Here is a 22,484-nt window from a genome sequence, read left to right on the forward strand (position 1 = left end):
TTTTCAGATACATATTTATTAATTAATACAGTTGTAATTGTAAATTATCAAAAAAAAATCTCAAATTGCAAGGTTCGTATTTTTCCGCTATGTTCTCTGTTGGCATATAGGATCACCTTTTAATTTGTTTTAATTTTTTGGCTGTCATCTTCCTTCGACATTTCGTACTCATTGCAGACACCTCAATTCTTAAGAGACAATCTAGTTAACAGCGAGAAATGAAGGAAGAAGAATACACGGTGACAGCCGAACAATCAAATACAATAAATAACAACCAACTGCGGAAGTCTGCAGCACTTTATTGATCATGCATTTTTTAAATGTTACCCATTTACAATAATATGATATTGATGAATTAAATTGACTCAAGAGAATATGTATTTGCATAAAGAAACATTTGTAGGATTTAATATTTACTTTTAAACCTTTACCACACCCATCGAGTTTATGTGATCATAGGTCGGCTCTGACAGTCACCGAGTGATGTGGTGTCCATAATCACAATATGACCGCTAGGTAGAGTTGGGTTTCGGGAATTCTCGAGATTTTCCATCCCGAATCTCGAGAATTGAAATTTTTAACATTTCGGGATTTCCCAGATCTCGAGAATCTTTTCTCGGGATTTTTTTATTATCAAATATTAATTGAAAAAACAATTTTTTTGAAGATGCAGCGGATTCTATTCTCAAATTTGTGTTCACAAAATTGTTCCTATCCAGCCTAAAAAGAAAACTAATAGATCGTAGATCAAGCCCTTTGTTATCTGCCTTTAATTATTTGCACGATCCGGTAAACAGCTGTCGTGACCGTGAGAAATCTGCATTCTTCCAGACGTGTTCCAAAACAGAATTAACTAAAGAAGCCAAAGCGTAGCTGGTCTGTCTTTTTTCCACAACTATTCAAGAAGACCTCGCAGTTTCCGATTCTGACGCTGATGCCGTGCCCGTGATTGTGAACGACAGTGGACATGGTATGAAAAAAGTGGATAGAAAACACAAAACGTTCAAAGACTGATCGGGGCATTTAACACAATTGAGTGAACGTCTACTCAAAATGAGCGCAATTTTTCAACACCAGATAATTTTGTGTCTTAAAACCGTGCGCGATTGTCAGACGCAGCCTTTGACAGTCTGTGTTTTTAGTTATGTTTTCCTACTTCTATTTGTTTGGCTTCTTACCTAAATAAAAAAAATATTTTTTTTTGGAATTTGCCTGTTTTTACACTGGTTTTAGGATTTTTTACAGGTTTCTTATTAATTTTCCCGATATCTCAAGAATTCATTTCTGGAATTCCCGAATCTCGAGAATTCAAAATTTCATCATTTCGAGAAATCCCGAATCTCGGGATTGAGATATTCTTGGGAAATACCCAACTCTACCGCTAGGTATGTGAAGGTAAATAAAATTCACATTTATATTTACTAACATTTTTATTAATACAATATTTTCACAATTCATAACAAAATTTAGATTGACAATATTGAAATCTATAGTACATTTTTCTAAATAAAGAACATAAAATTATCAAAGTCTTTGCGGACTATGTCCAAAACAAAAAATAAGCCATATTATGAACATAGTTTGTCAATTACTAACTACATTGACTCGTGTTAAAAAATCAATATTCATTTAATGATTTGACACTTTCAAATGAGATTTATGTTTAATGCACAGCCCTAAAACACTTAGGTATAGGTATGACTTTGACCTTTTCAGAAATTACATAACTACAATAAGTAAATAATACACTTTATTTAATATTATTAATACATTTAAAATTGCGATTATCACAATCCGATAAACGGCAAGTCTATCTCTTTCAAAAAACTATTTCACAGATATAGACAATCTGCATCGCAGACCTTTTTAATAACGATTAATATAACTTCTGCTCGAGGACAGCGCATGTTATTCAATGTTCATTGTCTTTTATTTGCATAACTTGTGCCATACTATGTGCTGAGTCTGTCTGCTATACAGAATATGTATACCGATTAAAGAAATTAATATTAGATATCGATGCTGCAGATCACAAACCTTCTATGTCAAAGAGAAATATAGCCAAGTTTATTGATCTTTTAATTAAAACTCCTATGTCATATTCATCGTATTATGCTACAAATAAATCAGTTTTAACCTTCCCCTGTAAAATCTTATTTTTTGACTAAGAAGGTCTGTGATCTGCACCATCGATATAGTCTAAAGATATATAATCAGTTGACAAAAGGGAATATTATGAGAATAAAATAAGGGATACATTCCATTATTATATTCAGATATAAATCAATAATAAATAAATATATGGATAAATTATTTCAAAAACAGCAACAAACAGTAAAAATGGTGGAATTATTATTGTAATCATTTTTTTAAATACTGCTTCAAGATATTTCAGGTCACATAAGATTCATATCCATTATTAACAAATTGGGGATTTATAGTAAAATACATAGAATATTTAAATCTGCTATGGATAGATATTTTTCTAATTTATGTACTAATTTAATAAAAAATTGTATTTTTGTCAACTGAAGTAGGGAGCTAATAAGTGCGTTTAATAGTACAATGGTAGTTTGTGAAAAAGCATTTTTCAACAAGACTCGACAGTGATTCAAATTACAGTCGTATAAAATATTGAATAATTCTATAAGATTATTATATTAATTGTCAGGAATAATTAAAGCACTTACAGATTATGTAAGATGACATTTTTTTTGCAGTAACAACTAGTTAAGTCATAAGATGTTGAACTATTCATTTATAGACCATTACAGTCTTTTAATGTGGTCGGTCGAGTAAAAACTTGCGAGTTGATTTTTGTCAACACATCAGTAAAATAGAAATAAACGAATCTACATTTAATAATGGTGGTATCAGGTAATTGAATATAATTATTTTTTAATAATAATGAATGTATGCGAATAGGTTTGATTCAATTAAGTGAAAACTATAGATGCAAGTTACTTAATACTATGTGTTTTGGAATAAAATATTAAATGCAATGAGTTTTAATTTCACATTAATTATGTATTGTCAGAAGGCTTTTAAAAATTATTGCACTTTTAGTGTATTTAAAGGTATAATAACTTTATTCATCTTGCATCCAAACTGAACAATAATATCTTACTGAAAAAGTGGATTGGAATTTTTTTTCTTTTCTTTCATAATGGTGATTGGAATAATATATAATAATATGAAGGTAAAAATGAATCAATACGTAGCATAATACATATTACTCAGCAATATTAAATTCCACAAATATATTTATTTAGTCGATGGCATCATCAAGACTAGGTCATGACTCATTATAATATATGAATGTATAAACAGCTGTCGACTAAAAAAAACTAGATTTATGAATTTAATGTTCTACTATTGTAAAATGGATTTCTACTGAGTAAATTATTTTTCAATCGGTAAAAATAAAGCATTTATCTAAAAATGACATTAAAACATGGTTTGGTGAATTTAAAACTTCATTAGAAAGTCTCTTACGAAAGATCACAGTAAAACATGATTATATGAAGTAAATTAATTTTGTAAGTAATGTTGACTAAGAAAAAAAGATACTGATGGATAGCGCAATCGTGCAGACGAAGACCGTGATGATTTTCTAATAAGAGGAGAAATTATCTTTATTTTCACTAATTATATTAATTACTCCTTGCGGCGATTAATAGAAATAATACACAATATTACACAAATCATATATATACATAAACGTATGTAAATATCTAACGGGCAGTTTCTGTTTTCACTCGGTGGCCTGTCGCACAAGCGAATGCGGCAGTTTCTTCACCGATCGAAATCTCGACGAGACGAGCTTCAGCGGGACGGGACGTCCGCTTAGGCAATCTAAAATCGAAGGAACCACCGACGGGGTGAATACTTATCAAATTACTTAAAGTACGGGCCTAGGACGATGCGCTCGCTACGCGTCGAAGGTGAACGAGATGCGCCCGCGCGACTGGGAGGCGTCAGAGCGCGAGCGAGAGGAAGGCGAGGCGAGGCGAGAGGACCGAGACTGGTAGCGGGCGCGTCGGATGTCAGACGCACGATTCGCGGCTGTCGGGTGCGGCCGCCGCTTCTTGCGGTGCGAGCAAAGCGCCGCTCTCTAGCGCGTCCGGTTGCTGGCAGGAAGTCGACACGTTCCGCTGCCGGCACAGGTACGGGGTGGTGGCGGGCGACGTCGATGGCGTCTCACGGCCCTGGAATTTAAAATTTTATAGTGTCACAATCATATTGAATTGAGCTGAATTGACCATGCTCCACATCGAGAGGACAACCAATAACACCGAATGACAACAAAAATTCATTTAGAGTATATTTTATAACTTTGCACTTTTTTTGCAATTTTTACCACACGGATACGTCTCTTTACCTGATTACATTGCATAAAATTAGATCAAATGATATTCACAAGTATTATGATAATATGAAGTAATAAAAATAGATAATATTATATGTAAAGCAGAGTGCAAAGTTATGAAGTGTATACTTTACGTATTTTAAGTACCTACATATAGCATAACTACAATGTAAGTTGAGAATGGATTTTACGTTTTTTAAATCTTTCAAATTTCCAAGTACCTACGTGATATAACGGAACAACTGATTGCCGAGTTGATAAGTTGTGAGAAACATATTATATGTGGCGCTCCTATAGATTCGCATTTTGCTCGGTAACCTCTCCTGTCTGATACCACAATTTCGCAGTGTTTCTAGTGCCACATGTATAGCTGTCAAATGATGCTGCAAAGGTAGGCTGTTAAGATCCGACATAAATAGTGTACACTAAATTTAGCCTACCTCCACCCTCCTCGCCACTGGTACATAATACCTGTGCGAAGACATTTTTAAAGATAAAATATGTAAAATCTCAAAACAGGTCAGCATAAGTGATCATTTGCATTCAATTTGATGATTATAATTTTGAACTCCAATTTGGTAAAATGTACCATTCTTCTTATTAGTAGAGCTATATTTCAAACAATAAGTTTAGTACTCTACAGTAGCGTTTGGTCCATGTATACTGTAGATGCGGAGGATCCTCAAGAAAACTAATCTACGATACCTAATAATATTACATATTATGTATTATTGTACAATCGCATACTATATTTTATTTAATTGAATTCCTTCGAAAAATAATTATTCTGTGTTATTAGTTTTACATAGAAACATATGTTCCGAAAATAGCAGAAACATTAATTTGCAACACTATACAACGTGTTACTCCATCGGCTGCCTGCTGATAAGTGATAGTTAATACAATCGCATTTGCTTGCTTGCTCGCAATTCGAACACTCATCGTAGGTCTGATTCCCGAAGTTATAGAATTCTTTCATAGATAATTTTGTGTTGACCATCATATTTACAAGGTAATGTAGAGTGTACGTTTGTCCATACCATTTCCATGTGGTTGAAAGTCGCATTGGCGATTTTTTAGTTATGTTAATTAATCTTCCAATAATATGTTATAGTAGGTTCAATATTGTGTTGATAATACACACAACAATTTGGTAGTTGGTATAAATGTGAATAAAGCAACATTATTTGCCTTAATATAATTGAAAATAGTTTTTTACGCCGGTAATCGATTCTATTTAATTGGTTGAGTGCGGCAATTTCAAAAAACCATGCAGATTATATGGGCACTCCTGAACATTGCGGATTCCAATTTTTTGAAGTCGAGGCAGAAAAACTCACAATTTATCTGACTCCATGTTAACTATTAACTAACATTGTCTTCTTGTTCTTTGGTCAAATAGCTAGAAGGGTAAACGATAATTTGGAAAGACTCATCGCCAATGCAAGGATCGCCGGGGAGTCAAAACTGGTACATATAAAAGGAGTAAGAATCCTCAATAGTGAGGGACACTAAAATGTAGAAGAATTATCTGATACGAGGGTGGGTCAATAAGTCCTTAGAAAAGCCGACAGGTGGCGCGACTAGTACTGTAAGCGGTTTGTTTTCATGCAGCGGCACTACCGATTCAGTATGCTGCGAAGTTTCAATCAGATTGGTCGGGTTGTTGTGTGTTTCTCGTACATTTAAAAAAAAAATTTGCTTGTGGAAAATGGAAAAATGGAAAATGGAGAAAATTGAGTTTAGAGCTGTTATTAAACATTTTAATATAAAAGGGTTAACAGCAAAGGAAATAAAAAATGAGTTGGATTTAGTTCACGGCATATCTGCTCCTTCACTTGCAACTATTTATAACTGGTTAAATGAATTTAAACGTGGTCGTACATCAACAAAGGATGAACCACGCTCAGGACGTCCTGTAGAGGTGACTACACCAGAAATGATCAATAAAATCCACGATATGGTGTAAAGTGACCGAAGATTAAAGTTGAGTGAGATAATTGAGGTTACAGGGATCTCAAAAGGTAGCGTCATTTCTATTTTACATGACAAATTGGGCATGAAAAATATTTCTGCAAGATGGGTGCCGCGTTTGCTCACAGTCGACAATAAACGCAATAGGGTGGTGGCCTCTAAAGCCCTGTTGTCGCTCATGCAACGCAATCCGGATGATTTTTTTCGTCGCTTTGTGACTGTAGATGAAACATGGATACACCACTATACTCCCGAGACGAAAGAACAGTCAAAGCAGTGGATTGCGAAGGCAAACCATGTCCAAAGAAGGCGAAAACCGTGAAATCAGCTGGTAAGGTTATGGCTACTGTATTTTGGGATGCACGTGAAATTATTTTCGTTGACTATTTGGAAAAAGGAAAAACAATAACAGGGGATTATTATGCATCTTTATTGGACCAGCTAAAAAACAAAATTGAAGAAAAACGGCCTCATTTAAACAGGAAAAAAATCCTCTTTCATCAGGACAATGCCCGTGTTCACACATGTTTACGATCAATGGCTAAAATTGAAGAATTGAAGTTCGAATTGGTCGACCACCCACCGTATTCGCCAGATTTAGCCCCCAGTGACTTTTTCCTTTTCCCAAACTTAAAAAAATGGCTAAGTGGACAACGTTTTTTTTCAAATGAAGAAGTCATCGATCGGACAAATGCTTATTTTGAGGACCTTCCGAAAACTTATTTTTCTGACGGTTTAAAAAAAATTGAGAAACGTCTAACCAAGTGTATTGAGCTCCAAGGAGATTATGTTGAGAAATAAAAAAAAAATACAAAAATAAAAACTGTTTTAATGCTTTTTTCTAAGGAATTATTGACCCACCCTCGTATAACGCTTCTTTAAAGAAAAATAAAATATGAATTATTCTAAATTATCATGAAGTGGTCAAAACTGTAGAAAAAATATAATAAAAGATTGTATTGCGCTCACCTGTTTGTTAGTTCCACAGCAGGTGGCGTTGTGGCAGGGGGGATCGGCGGTGGGGCAGTGAAGAGCACAAGGGGGCTCCACGTTGCTATTGCCGCCCGTTATTCCCTGGAAAACCGATTTATTTACTCGCACATCACTTTTAAACACCAATCGGTGACAATAAAAAATACAGAATGCTTACGTGATACTCATATTTGCTAAAACACCTCTTCATATTTTTTTATGTTTATGGGTGCAATAGCTCAGCCCGAATGTGAGCATTAAAAATTTCAAATTATCTATATTTATTAATGATTTTTCAACAATAGTGATGAGATACATGAAAATATATATTTTTTTATGATTTCATAGTAGCGTAAAAATTCATATAAACATCATTATATTTTTCTAATTTTTATAAAAACCCATTGTGAAGATATCTGAATATTGTTCCATTTGCTCTGTCTGGAGTGGATATTGTTTAATCAGTCATGGAAACTAATGAAATCAAAAAAGAAAAAATAACATTTGAAATAGGAAATAAAAACCAACCTCTAAACCGTCAGCTGGAAGCTCTACAAATTCAGGTTGAATAGTTGTAGAGTGAATGCCCTCATTGTGAAAGAATTCCTTCACTTTCTCTGCAATTTTCATGTACTCAGATAAGTTTCGACACCTAAAATAATAATTATAGTATTTATTATGAAACCTTATTATTTTTAAGAGATATTGAAACATGTCGACTAATATAAAATAATATAGTAAAAAGTAACTAATAAACGCCTGCTCATAAGTGTAACGACTATATGTATGGCTGTATCGGTAACAAGTTCATTATTTTCTTCTTCTATTGGCAAAAACAAAATCGCGCCTCGAGTTCTGGTTTAAAGTCTGATGCTATATTTACATAACCTACATAATATGCACTTCTTAGTGTATTATGTGATTATTCATCTTAACAATAATATTGCTTTTGGCAGCCAACATAAAATTGACAAGAAAGTATATTGCATACCACAGATATTTTAGAGCTAACTTTTATAATTAAATCTCTATTTTGATACGGCAATAATTTATGTAAGATGTGTAAAATGTTAAATTAAGCTGAATTTAATTATACACTATCCATTCCTATGAATATTTAAAGCTTATTTTGGCAATAACTAGACATTGAATCATGTACATAATTCACTATTTGGGTGAATCTGAAATAATAGTGGGATATGAAATAATAGTGGGATATCATGGTAGAAATGTGAAGTTCTCTCTAAATGAACGTGCAATGAAAAATCACTTGTAGCTAACTTAATCAGTAGACCAGAGATTTTTTTTGCTTCAATTTTATACATTTAGGCTCTATCTCTATATAAGGTTTTTTCTACATTTTAGGTATGACGATTGAAATGATTTTAAATTATGGAATGCACGATGGCCGAGCGGTTATTCATCAGGCTTATAATGTTGCGGGTCCTTTGTTTGAATCCTGGGTCTGGCAAATTCAAACGTTGCATTTGAATGTGGGTTTTCACTCAGAGTATGGACCTAATAGGTTTTTAGGTTTACCACCTAAAAGTGGCTAACATCCATTTCTCGTACATCCTCCACTCTGTGAAGGCTCATATAATCTTATGCCGGATCCAGACGCATGTAATGTAACGTATAATGTGTGAGCGCCTTTGTGTTCGTTTTAAAAACTGACAGCCGTTGGATCAGCGCAAACATCGCTGCAAACTGCATTGCGAGCATTACATGTAAGGATCGTAGCTATGTCCATACGACAAATTCGCGTTATATTACACGCGTCTGGACGCGGCCTTAGGATCAAATATGGTTTCTACGATTAGCTATATTGCAGCAAAATGAATGATGATAACAATACCAAGAAAAACGATAGAATATGTGTATGGAGTAAATAAAATTACATATGGAATGAACACAATGGATAATGTTTGTAAATATTCAGCTTAATGCCTCTTTACGATATGACGAAGCATTGGTAATAATACAGTGTCCTTAAAACAATATTTTAGTAATAAACCTTTTTTTTATTGAATGAATAATTCACAATATTTGAGAATGTAACTTTATTTGAAAACACCTCATATATATACTTACTGCTTGTTATTTCACAGTTTTAACATGTAGCCAAGAAGATCTTGTTGGACAGTAGGTAAATAATCGTCATTGAAAAGAATATAATTACTTAATAGAAAATTATTTTAATTATGCTATAATAAAAAAAACAATCATGTCAAAATGAGTGGGTAATATTTTGAAAAAAATTAGACCACGTTATATGATTACGAAATCTATCATTTTCAAGTACATCATTTTATTCTACAAGCCTACATATTTCATCGACATTTTGGTGGACTAAATTTATAATCATTTATCACAGGTGAATATGCGTCGCTTTAATTATTGATCCAATATAATATTAATGTGATATTGACCTAAATAAGAAGATAGTGTGTAATTTTATAAAAAAATTAATGACATCATCAATCAAATCACATGTCACAAATCAACGATCTTATCATTTTAAATGATTACGCAAAATGACGTTAATTAATAATATAGCGATTAAAAGTTACACAAAAGTGACGATTATATTGATTTGTTCATACTTCAGTGACACCATTTCTCCTAATCAGAAAGTGAGAATTCATATACATACTCAATTCGTTTTATAAGAATAACTTCAGCGAACGGAGCAAGAGCAAATTAATAATAATAATAATTGATATTAATGCATCGGCCGGTTGGTTCTTACACATTTTTGACCTAATTAACATTAACGAGTGCAGAGTGTTTAAGACGACACAAAAAGTAAGCACTCAAAGTTACAAGAGACGTTTAAAAATAAGTGAAAGAATTATGTTAAAAGATAACACAAATATATTTACAGAAATAGATATAGTAATATTTTAATATGACAGATAGGATTCGGTCTGATAGATACTGGATTAAACTAGTTTGTAGTCGATCATGGCATGTCCAGCTAAATCAATATGTTATCATAATGCGTATAAGTCTTTGAGAAAGGCTTACTATAGGAATATAAAAAGCAAATCTTCAATCGTTTTTAGGGGACATACATCAATAAGTGCATTTAAAATAAATTTTTGTTGTTAAGGGGGGACATGCTCGTCGAAGGTCAAAATTGAGTTTTTATTGTATTTTCAAACCATGATCCTGGACACTCCTTAAACGTTGTAGATAATCTATTTATATAATTTTGAAGCCTTATTATCCTTTATAGTTATTTTAAACATTTGATGACTGCATAAAGTATTTTTGTTACATAAAATAGTATTCTTTTAAACCTCTCGCTCTAATGTTTTAGAATATAGTCATATTTCGGTACATAACTGTGCAGTGGTGTTAAGATTTTTTACATTTATTAATTTTTAAACGCATTTATAAAACCATTAGTATAATTTATTACGAGATAATTTTTGTAAAATATTCACGATTAAAAATTAATTTGATAATCTCTGTGATCCCAAATTTGACAAGAATTAGGCATTTTATTATTCAAAAAATCGGCAAGATTAACACATTTGATGATAATTCTAAAGATACTTATTATAAGCTATGTCTTTGTCCATTCAAGTGTGATAAACATTTTATGAATAATGATTGCTTTATAATAATTATTGACCTAAGAATAAGGTAGTGTTTTTTTGAAATACGCCATTTCTTTTGTCATTCCCTAGTGGTTAAGCTACAACATACGGCCGTAGCCATAAAATGACAAACTATAATTAAAGTAGGGAGTAAAATTATGTTAACGCGCGTGTTTGAACATGTACCTAACCGATTTTTTTTTAATTTTTTTTTAAACAGTACATGTTCAAACACGCGCGTTAATATCATTTTACTCCCTACTTCAAAAATAGTTTGTTAATTTATGGCTACGGCCGTATGTTGTAGCTTAACCACTGGGGAATGACAAAAGAAATGGCGTATTTCAAAAAAACACTACCTTATTCTTAGGTCAATAATTATTATAAAGCAATCATTATTCATAAAATGTTTATCACACTTGAATGGTCAAAGACATATCTTATAATTAATATCTTTAGAATCATCTTGAAATGTGTTATTCTTGCCGATTTTTTGAATAATAAAATGCCTAATTCTTGTCAAATTTGGGATCACAGAGATTATCAATATAATTTTTTATCGTGAATATTTTACAAAAATTATCTCGTAATAAATTATGCTAATGGTTTTATAAATACGTTTAAAAATTAATACATGTAAAAAATCTTAACACAACTGCACAGTTATGTACCGAAATATGACTATATTCTAAAACATTAGAGCGAGAGGTTTAAAAGAATACTATTTTATGTAACAAAAATACTTCATGCAGTCATCAAATGTTTAAAATAACTATAAAGGATAATAAGGCTTCAAAATTATATAAATAAATCATCTACAACGTTTAAGGAGTGTCCAGGATCATGGTTTGAATATACAATAAAAACTCAATTTTGACCTTCGACGAGCATGTCCCCCCTTAATGATTATCAACCGAGTGGAAAACATTTATTTTATATTCTTAATCGATTATAGGTAGACAGGTTAAAAACAGATTCATTTTTATCATGTTCATAATATGAGATTCTGATTAATATTTACCCCATAGAGACCTCAAATACAAGTAAATATTTTATATTTAACTGACATTAATAAAAAGGTGTTTTCTGGAGATACGTATTGAACTATCTTTTATCTCTTGCAGATTTTTATAAGTCTCTTTGTCATTTAATGCAGTATGTTATTTTATGTCCAGTACACATGTAACACACGGGTCCGATATGTATGTACCAATCAGAGCACTGTCCAATCTCTTTGGTATGTACTCATTTATTCATCTTATTCTTATGAATATTACATTTTGGAGTGACACCGGAAACACCCTGTCTAAATAATCCATGTGTTGTCACAAATTCATAATGTATCGATTCATTAACAATGTTGAACATTTTTTAAATGAATTGTCGTATTATAGAAGTTATGACATATTTCAATAATTTTATTATTTAAGTGACAATTGTTGGAGCAGACATTCACTAATTATTGTAATTTGAAATTGACATTGATCCACATAAGTCATAAATTATAGAAGTGTATTCATTTAAAATGTTTGCATATTTATAATCAATTTCAATCGAGAGCAATCAGTCGGTAGTATTAAGAAACTAATTTAAGACGAATTCTTTTGATTCTCATATTGAAATTCGGCACAGAATTTTTAATATTTTAAGATCACAAAATTATTTAACTAGTATGTGGTATATATAAAAATGAAAGTACACATTTCATATAAAATGTTTATTGTTTTACAACATATTTTCCAATAGTTCACGTGCCGCACAGGGGACAAGACGTGCCATGGAAAATTATATACTTTTCCCTCTCAAGCTTAGATTAGAGTGTCACTCTCCATCCTGCACTACACTATATAGATACAAATTTAGAATATGCAACTCAGTATCAGCAATAGTGAGAATGCTTACGCTGGAGCGGAAAGAAAGTGAAAAATACTGAACTCACAATTTTACATAATATACATATTCATCGTTATATACGATGTGTACCAAAGCACATATAACTTCATTAATTTAATAATTGAATTAGCATTTACTTAGTAGAATACGGTTACCAAAAATACCAAGTAGTATGGTGCCTATTATTTCTGAATAGTGCTAGAATGAGATAGAGACAGGAAGTTAAATATTTAGGCATAATTTAAACAGCTTTCGACTAATAAACCAAAGGTAGAATTTAATATTGTGAGGCGCGGCAAAGCCGGTCATGAGTTGTGAACCACCGTTTTATTAAAATAATAAAAAGAATCTCTTACCGTATGTGTGCAGAGGCAATGATTCGATCTCCAGCCAGTTGCCAAACATGAAATTCATGAACAGCGATCACACCATCCACCCTCTCGAGTAAGCGCCTTTGTATCGCATCCACCTATAGATGATTGATTAATTCAACACATTATATTGATAATGCTTGGCTATTCACTAGCCACTCTGTAGGTCCTTGAATAAATTATCAGACAATGCTAGTAATTTGACAGCTGACGACCGTTGAAAGTATTCAAAATATGTGATGGTTACAAATATACCTACTTAATTTATGTCATGATCTATTAAAACTCAGTGAAGATCATCTGAGAATATATTATTTATCCAGAGTGAATAAGTCGAATGAAATAAAATAACAAAGAGGTTTCCAAATTATAAATAATTAGTAAATGAAATATTAACGGAAACAGACATCCTTCAATCGGTAGATAAGATAATGAACCAATAATTATGAATATATTTAAAATACACACCAAGCAGTAAGTACCTATCTCTATTCTGAAAATAATACACCAAATAACAATAAAATTATGTCACTTTTTCAATATCTAGTTTGGCAATGAGCAATTGTTTTTTCATGTGGACCGAAAACTTTTTGGGGGCTGCAGTTAAGCACTTTAATATTTTTTGTATTATTATACTGATAATATTGCAAAACAATGAAATTACATTTATTTTCACCCAGGGAACACAGAATTAACGGCAGCTGAAATACCCAACGGGTGTGGAGTAACAGGCAACCGATCTTGAGTGTGGAAGAATATGGGATAAACTTAAACAGGTGTCAAAAATACGTCATTCTAAGCATGTATTTCATTCTGACAACTGCTGTCCGTTTATGCACCGACGCTCATTCAATATTGGTATATTTGAAGGTTGCAAAACACACTATAGAATGTGTTTCATTTTTGTAGGACACTCACACATTCAAAACCCTGTGTTTTTTATAAAATCTATTTATTAATTTGATCTGTGTTTTTTTCACCCTATTATTACTGAAAAAAGCTTTGCTAGGCTGTAGGAAAACATCTCAGGGGCTGTATGCGGCCCACAGGTTGGTGATCACTGATCTAGTTGACTATAATTATTTGACATTTCATTTTCGGTTAAGTTGACAGTTTTACACTATCACCACAATGATAAATAATTTGTATTTACCGTGCAGACAGACAAAATTAAGTACATCATTTCCCGAATGGATTTGAAAAAATATGGATTGAAGACTCGTAACAATATTTCAATTACCTTTAAAACAGCTAGACGGAGTCGGTCAAGATTATTAATTTTATGAAAGGTCGATCATTACAGTCGAGTAATTTAAAATTATATGTGTATATACGGGTAATCACCAAATGGATATATATATTATTTTATGTTATATGCAATGTTACATAACATATAAAAGGGTTCCTTGAGTAAAAATATTTGGGAAACTGTAAACAAGTCTGTAAACAAATTCTATCTAGTTATGCACATTTTATTACATTGACACCTGATTTGATAAAATTAGAATCAAAATGTAGTATTTCTGCGGTAACACTAGAATATCACTGACCCAGCACTTCAGAGGTCTGACACTATCGGAGCCGAGAGTTTTTAAACAAAGTTTGATGTGAGAAAATGACTATCAATAAGAGATTATAATGGTAAACAATTATGTTGTCCTACTTACTACCCATAAAACTTGACTGCTTTTTGAAAAGTAAACAGATAAAACACATATTGTCTTAAACAAAAGCACAAATGCTTAGTTATATATTTGTGGTACTTACACAATTCATAGATTCCAATAATCCGGCACCAAATTTTATATAGTGTCGGATTGGTGAAATTCTGTGTATAAAATTTTCTTTTAAATTTTTTTTTTCAATTATTACCTGTATGTGCGTCGGAACAGTCTGGAGCAGTATGAGGGCAGACTCTCGCAAAAGCGGCCACACCGAATGAAGAATAAGAAGAACGAGAACGACACTCAGAGCGGGGTCGATGTAATATCTGTATTCCCAATCCGTCAACCAGACCACTAAGGCGGAGCACACTACGATCACGGACCCTGAAAGTATGTCAATGTATTAAGAATTTCACAGGTGGTTCGATTTTCGAATTGAACGATTGAATGTGTTGTTGGTAACCAATTCAATATTTTCGTCTTCTACTGGCAGCCCCATAAACAAAATGGCGGCTCACATTCTGGTTTAAAGTCTGTTGCTTTATATACATAATCTACATGTTTTATTCATCTTAAAAATAAATGTACATTTATTGCACTTCGGAGTCAATATAAAATTGATGAGGAAGTATCTTTCCACTGGTATAGATAAATTTTATATTCAAATCTATATTAATATTAAAATTATAAGTACACTATCCAACATCTTGGCAAATAAATAAAAAAAATACATCCGTTTAATGAGGTCAATGATTTATTGCATACTCCATATTTACACAAAAGATATTTTTAATGCATCCTCGCTTAGTTTTGACATAAATACCAAAAGGTATTAAAACATCGATTGTAGGGCAAAGATAATGGAATTATAATACACAATGTATTTACACATGATATCACTATTTAAGTCATTGTAGATTAAGGATAACGTGTTGACCGATAAAGATATGACGGCATATAGATAAACACATGGCAACAGATTTTTGGGTTGTCACCGCAAGAGAGTTTTCTTGACAATAGCCTCTGTAACGAGCCCAAAATGTCGAGGAAAAAAGAACACGCGGTGACAACCCAAAAATCTATTATTAAAACAATCAACCGTGAAAGTTTCAAAAATTATAATATAACTATAATAGCTGTATTGGGAAATGAAATGAATATATAATAGTTTAAATTTGGAAGAACACCCATTACCCGCTGCTGGAACCAAACACTAATCTGTCTTTTCGATATGTGTTCAATACAGAGCAAGGATTCAACAGGTTGGGTGAATGGGTATCAAACATTCTTTGTAAAAAAAAATCAGTTAATTCTATGGAAGTCCATATGTTTCACTCAGCTCTATGTGAGCGAAAGTAATTTACTTTAAATCATGCAGTTACAATGGCGGTATTAAATCACTCGAAAATCTAAAATCCGCAATTGTTTGATAAATTTAAGTTTCCTCTTTTACTGATTTTATCTAAAAATTTTATTAACCAAATAAAAAGGCGATTTCAATATTGAATCCCATTTTTCCTTTGAAAAAAAGTCAGACGAATTCCGCATATATTTATTCTGCAGTATATAAACGAGATAAGATGCTATCTTTATTGTGACAACAAACACATGATTCATGTACAATAAAACACTGCTATACAAAGGACTACATTATAAGTAAGGTTCGATATTCACTGTATGTCAATGCACAAATTTGATTATCACATTTACGTTGCATCTCAATGATTATAATAGAAGACAAAAAAGAATAGCCTGTATAATATTTGTATTTATGTAGGCTTAGTTTGAGTGGTACACATTTCATGCACAATAGACTTATCAAGAGATTAGTTCAATATGATATCAGTTTAATTTAAAAATATAGATAAATTGTTATAAATGTATCACATTTCAAGTAAAGTTAACAAAAAACGGCAGAGGGCCAAGAGAGACACTAACACGATAGCGGCAATAGCGATCATAGAAAATATGTAACCCTACCTACTAGCCCACAGGACGAAATTGTATCCGCACATTTTACTTTTACTTGTAGTCCCACTATAACGTAATTTTTTCTCACCTAATGCATCGGAAAGCACATGAAGAAATACTCCTCTCATATTCATCTGTGATGCGTCATGACTGTGACCATGGCGACTCTTCGAAGGAACCGTGGGGGGCAAAGTGGGAACTCCCGATATGGTCTTTGAATACATTGAATCGTTCTCATTGTCGTCGGTGACGTTTGTGCCGACCAGTTCTGACAGATTACTGGCCACGTGCGAGTGACCGTGGCCTCCTCCGTGCTCTGCCAAAATAAAATAACATGTCATTTAGCTACATTCTTATTGACAATTAAAACTACCGTTGATATAATTTACATAATACAAGGAATAACTTTTTGGTAACAGTAGGTAGCGTAAATTACATGGTAAATTTTCCTCAGCTCCTACTTACCGAGACTCTCTATATCACCACACATCTGAAATGTTTGGGTATTCTTCTATTCCAGTATTTATCATCATCAATGTAAAAAAGAAGTCAAAATATCAGATATCAAAATTAATTAAAAAATCTCACCATGGAACAGGAAAAGTCCGATTAGATTCACTAACAACCCGAGAGCTCCGACAGCCACCAAGAGTTTTGGTTCGTGGATTTCTTCCACCTCGATAAATCTCTTGCATGCTTCTACAGTTATGCTGAAGCATAACGCAACAAGAAATACCGCATTTACTAGTGCACCCAGCACTTCTGCACGTGCCCAACCAAAAGTGTTTTTTGACCACTTTTTAGGTGACATCTACAAATAAACAATAACATAGTTGGATAAAAAAAACAATTAAATAATATTAAACACGTTTTGTTTGATTCTACGGTCTTCTAGAATAAATAAAAAAGTAGTAGTATGACATAATATTAAATAGTGAATGAATAAATTATTAAGTCTGGTTTTCCCCACCTCTCAGTGTCATATTTATTCATGTTAAAGCAATTATTATTCAAAATCTCAGAAGGATTCTAAGCACTGGAAATATTAATTTCTTTAAAAAATATCAAGAGGAACCTTATAGCGCCTGTACACGTGCATGGATTTACTGTCGGCAATAGTCCTTATTTTAAACTATCGTGTCAATAACTGTTTACATGTAAAAGTGCTGACTGTCTGTCTAATCTCATTCTTCAAGAGAAAGCGAGGCGCGATGTTGTCAATTTTGGTACTATTTGACAGGACGTATTGAAAATCGGTTAACATCAAAATGAGTACTAGTTCGTTTTTTTACCGGCAGGTTTGCCATTATCGTTCTACTGCGCGTTAAAATTTAGAACCTTCCAAACTTGTTTGATTCATGCACGCAATCTTGCCAACTGCAGGATTAATACATGTTTCCCCATACATTTTCTTACTGCTCACAGTAAATCTATGCACATGTAAACGGGACGGGGTATTAGGTTCCATTGAATTTTTATTATCGTTTAATGGAGATATTTCGTCTATTTTTACTGTAATGTATTATTGATTTATAGATTGATTTTAAGAAAGTTTTATTAGTCATATACACTTACTACAGTAGTTATTCTACATAGGAAATACTATCAATTTACATTCCAGTGAATAGGCAGTGTAACCCTATTTGATGGTACCAAATTTATATGCCACATCCAAGCACCATTTTCAGATAATGTTAAATAATAGCTGATTATTATTGCAAACGCAGTAAACAGTTAAGCAATTATTTATTAAATTGAGCTTGATTTTTAATAAATAATACAATTTCCATTGTATTTTAAAAGTTATTTGTCATAGTACCTAATTAGAGAACAAAAAAAATCGATATAGATACAACACTCAACTGAAAACACAAAAACCATGATAAAGATAACAGGCAATTATCGTCAAAGATTAAAAACAAATAATCCCAATAATACCTATACACCAATTTGAGTGAATAGTTCTTTACGAAACTTAAAGTTTCCAATGTTATTATTCTGAATACTGTTAAATGATTCTCACCTTCACTGAAAGAAAAGCGACAACCAGAGCTGCAACATCGCTTAACATGTGAAAACTGTCCGCCACCAACGCCATGGAGTTCGTCACATAGCCCACCACAATTTCCACAAAGAAGAAGATGGTTGTCAGCCATAACATGGACAACAGTCGACATTTTTTACCGGTAAATTTGCTCATAATTACTGTAAAAAATAATAAATACAAAAATAGACACAAAGAAATCAGCGAATCTTATACTTATAAGAGTCAAAAATCGGTTCTGTCAGTATACAAAGAGATCACATTTACTTAGTGCAAATTGAATGCACAGAAACACTTTTAGTGCCAACACTAAGAAGCCATTAAATTATCTATAAATACATCTAAAAATTGGGACACAACTTAAATATAAAAATTTTCAATGTGAAAATGTGTGAATAAGAAATGTGTTCTTCTCTTTGAAAATGTCACCCTCACAATAATATGAAGTACAATTGGACTCACTGTTGAAATTGTTTTTACTAATGAATAAAATTATGCGCTGATGTATTCTGAGATAAATATTTTAGATTTACATCTCTATTGTTCGGTAAGTATAGGTAATTTAGTTGATGTTTTTAGATGTAAAAAGATTTTAAATGAACATTGTTTTTCACAAAATACTTAGAGATTATTAAATCTAGAACCAAAAACCACATTATTATTATGTGGCAACCGTATAGGTACCTAATTTTATTTATCACGTCAAAACCACAAGTAAGTATTTATGTACTGCATACAGCTGAATAGGTAAGTGCTATAAACGGTGATTGCAAAACATATACTAATAATAAAAGTAGGTATAAACAAGATAATCAGTAAAGTATTGATTATTTCAAACTTATGCTGAATTAAGACAACACTTTATGTATGTACTTGAATGCGGAAACATGAATGGCATTTCATTTACCTCACTGAGAAAATTACTTATTTACCAAGATAAATACTATTTACATTAATATAGAATAATTTCAAGATTACTTTGATACTTAGACATAATAGGAGGTACAAAGTATTCACTCACATAATTAATTATCAATTAGCTTCAGTGGACATATTAAATACCTTTTTATTTGATTACAAGAAACAATAAAATTATAAGTACACCTACAAGATAAGATTACTTATGTCTAAACAGCCATAGGAAAGTATAATTTAAATAAGTTGTTAGAGTACAAATGCCAATTTGTAAAATATTTATAACCCACGAATTAACATAAAAATAATGTTTTATGATTTTTCTAATAGTAATGTAAAAACAAAGTCACTGGAATTTTCTAAAGATGGAATCTAATAATACTATCCACCATGTCATTGAATGCAATGTACGTAAACAGTCATGGCAATATTCCAATAATTTAAAACAACAAAATCACTCCTAATTTTGTCAATAGTGTTTTCCCACTGAATTAGGTATAACAGAGAATATTTAGTTGTCATCGATAATAATTGGTCCAGGTTAATACAGAATATTGTGAACAAAACTTGTACATTTTCAAAAACTTATTATATTAATTTGTTATGTTGTTGTCAAGAGCACACATAAGTGAAACGGCAAATAATTTTCAACAATAGGACGGACGAAATTTTGCATTGTCACCAATCGCTGAGCCGCATTCGAGGTGGGAGCACGACGTTTTTTTTTGTGATGGCGTCATAAGAAAAAAGTGAAAGTAAAGAAAAAACAAAGCAAACATGTCAATGAATATATTATTATTATTACTAATATAACAAAAACATAACACTAAATGGACGCATGTTGAATTTTCTATGACAAATTATGTTCTGTTCGACATGTGTCATTAGCACAATCCACGCGTCGCATAGTTACGATCTTTTTAGACCATGCCTCAGCTGAGGTATAGCTTTAAGTTAGTAATTTTCTAAGCAAGCTAACTATAAAATGTCAATATGTTGTCAAGTTAGAAATTAATTTTAAAATATTATTGTAAATACTTTATGTATGTACGGAGTGAGTGAGTAATAATTTTAATAATATTTTAATGATTCTGAAATATTACTTCAGATTAATTAATGAAATAGGAATGGTGGTTTATTATTACAGAAATTTTACAAAATTAATGAATGCTCTTTTGAATAGAATATTGTCAAATTCACCCAGAATGTCTAGGAACTTGAAATTTAGGTCTCCGTCAACTTAATGAAACTTCTTATTATGTTCATGTTTCAATTTGGGAAATATATAAATTAAACATTTCAACCGAATGCAAAATAGATATTACGATCACTTGTACCCACAATATTATATTCAATATAATAAAATAGAGATTAATAAGCAACTTGTTGCTAGTGAAAAAATCCTCACCTGGCTATTAATAATTAATTGTGAGTAAACTTTAAGGAAAAATATTTTCACTGAGCATTTAGTTAAAGAATGAAACTCTCAAAGCATCAACACAATGTTTCAATGCCTTCTAGTAAGTGACTCACGGATTTCAAGTTCTAAGAGGAAATAAAATCAATTGGTGATGCATTTTTTGTATCCACTAAGGTTAAATGTTTTTATTATAATCAAGGCTCTATTATCTAGGTTACTAAAAAAAGATATAAATAAAATCCACAAAAAAGACAATAGAAAATATTTCCCACTTTTTGTAAGTAGATCAAAAGTAATAGGAACGATACATTCGAAAATAATAATAATGTACGTTGTTAAACTGAATAAGAATTAATAATAAGACGTGCATTTTTAATTAGCCTTGTATTGAAAAGGGATGAGTTGCAATTGTGTTTAAAAATCTCACTGAATTATTTTTGTAGCCACTGTTTTTCATAAAGCGCACTATATATGTTTTGAATGATCGGCAACAAAATAAAATACTCACGTTATAAAGAAAACAATATCACTGTTGTCATCAAGACGATATAAACGTAAATGTTTATTATATTCACTTAGCAGGTACCACTTCGACTAAAGGCATCTACGTCATATGATATGTAATGATTAATGAACTTCTCAGAAACGAGACAATACTTTACTTAGCCATTTTCGAAATCGTGAACATTCTCGACAATTTTTTTATTATAATGGCAACTGTCCTGTCAAAATTTGACAGTATTCTTCTAAAAATATTTAGCTGATTGATTAGCAATACTCAGAACGACAACATACAGAAAATAAACACATATCTATTGCCAGGTATACTCGGATAGCTGTTTTCAAAATAATAATAAAAATAAATAAGGGTGGGAATTAATCGCACAATGCAATAATCAAAATTCACAAAAAAAAATAACTTTAACATTTGGAAAGTAGTTTTCACGTATATTAAATGATTTCACAAAAAAATAGATGAAATCATATAAAATAGTTTGTTTCACAAAACAAAAATCATAAATCACTCATTGTAAATATAAATTCACTGAATTTTGACAACTGCACACATTTGTAAAATTGTTTTCACCGACAAATAATATATCGCACAAAGAAAAGGTTTCTACCTACACTTCACAAATGTCAAACTAATAATTGTAGCAGCAATACAATTTATTAGAAGGCAATCGCAAAAATGATGCTTAGGTGTCAATATAATTAATGTTTAACGCAGTAATATAAATATGTGTATATTCGTGCTGCTATCGTTCATATATTATTTGATGTAA

At 31.8% G+C, this 22,484-nt stretch overlaps 1 protein-coding gene across 1 annotated transcript; it reads right to left on the reverse strand.

Annotated features, from left to right (window-relative positions):
* Positions 1-3,162: 3,162 nt before the first annotated feature.
* Positions 3,163-21,938, reverse strand: ZnT63C (solute carrier family 30 member 1). Its single transcript, XM_085959212.1, has 9 exons — positions 21,707-21,938; positions 18,843-19,024; positions 17,408-17,630; positions 16,908-17,135; positions 15,057-15,232; positions 13,170-13,282; positions 7,844-7,967; positions 7,313-7,417; positions 3,163-4,208 (listed from the first exon to the last, which is right to left on the reverse strand). The coding sequence occupies exons 2-9, from the start codon at positions 19,017-19,019 to the stop codon at positions 4,047-4,049; spliced, it is 1,308 nt and encodes a 435-aa protein (XP_085815338.1). The 5' UTR covers positions 19,020-19,024; positions 21,707-21,938; the 3' UTR covers positions 3,163-4,046.
* Between the last annotated feature and the right edge of the window lie 546 nt (positions 21,939-22,484).

The sequence above is a fragment of the Rhyacophila brunnea genome, unplaced genomic scaffold, assembly GCF_057557595.1.
Source record: "Rhyacophila brunnea isolate RB1 unplaced genomic scaffold, BYU_Rbru_1.0 scaffold_8, whole genome shotgun sequence".
Taxonomy (NCBI): Eukaryota; Metazoa; Arthropoda; class Insecta; order Trichoptera; family Rhyacophilidae; genus Rhyacophila; species Rhyacophila brunnea.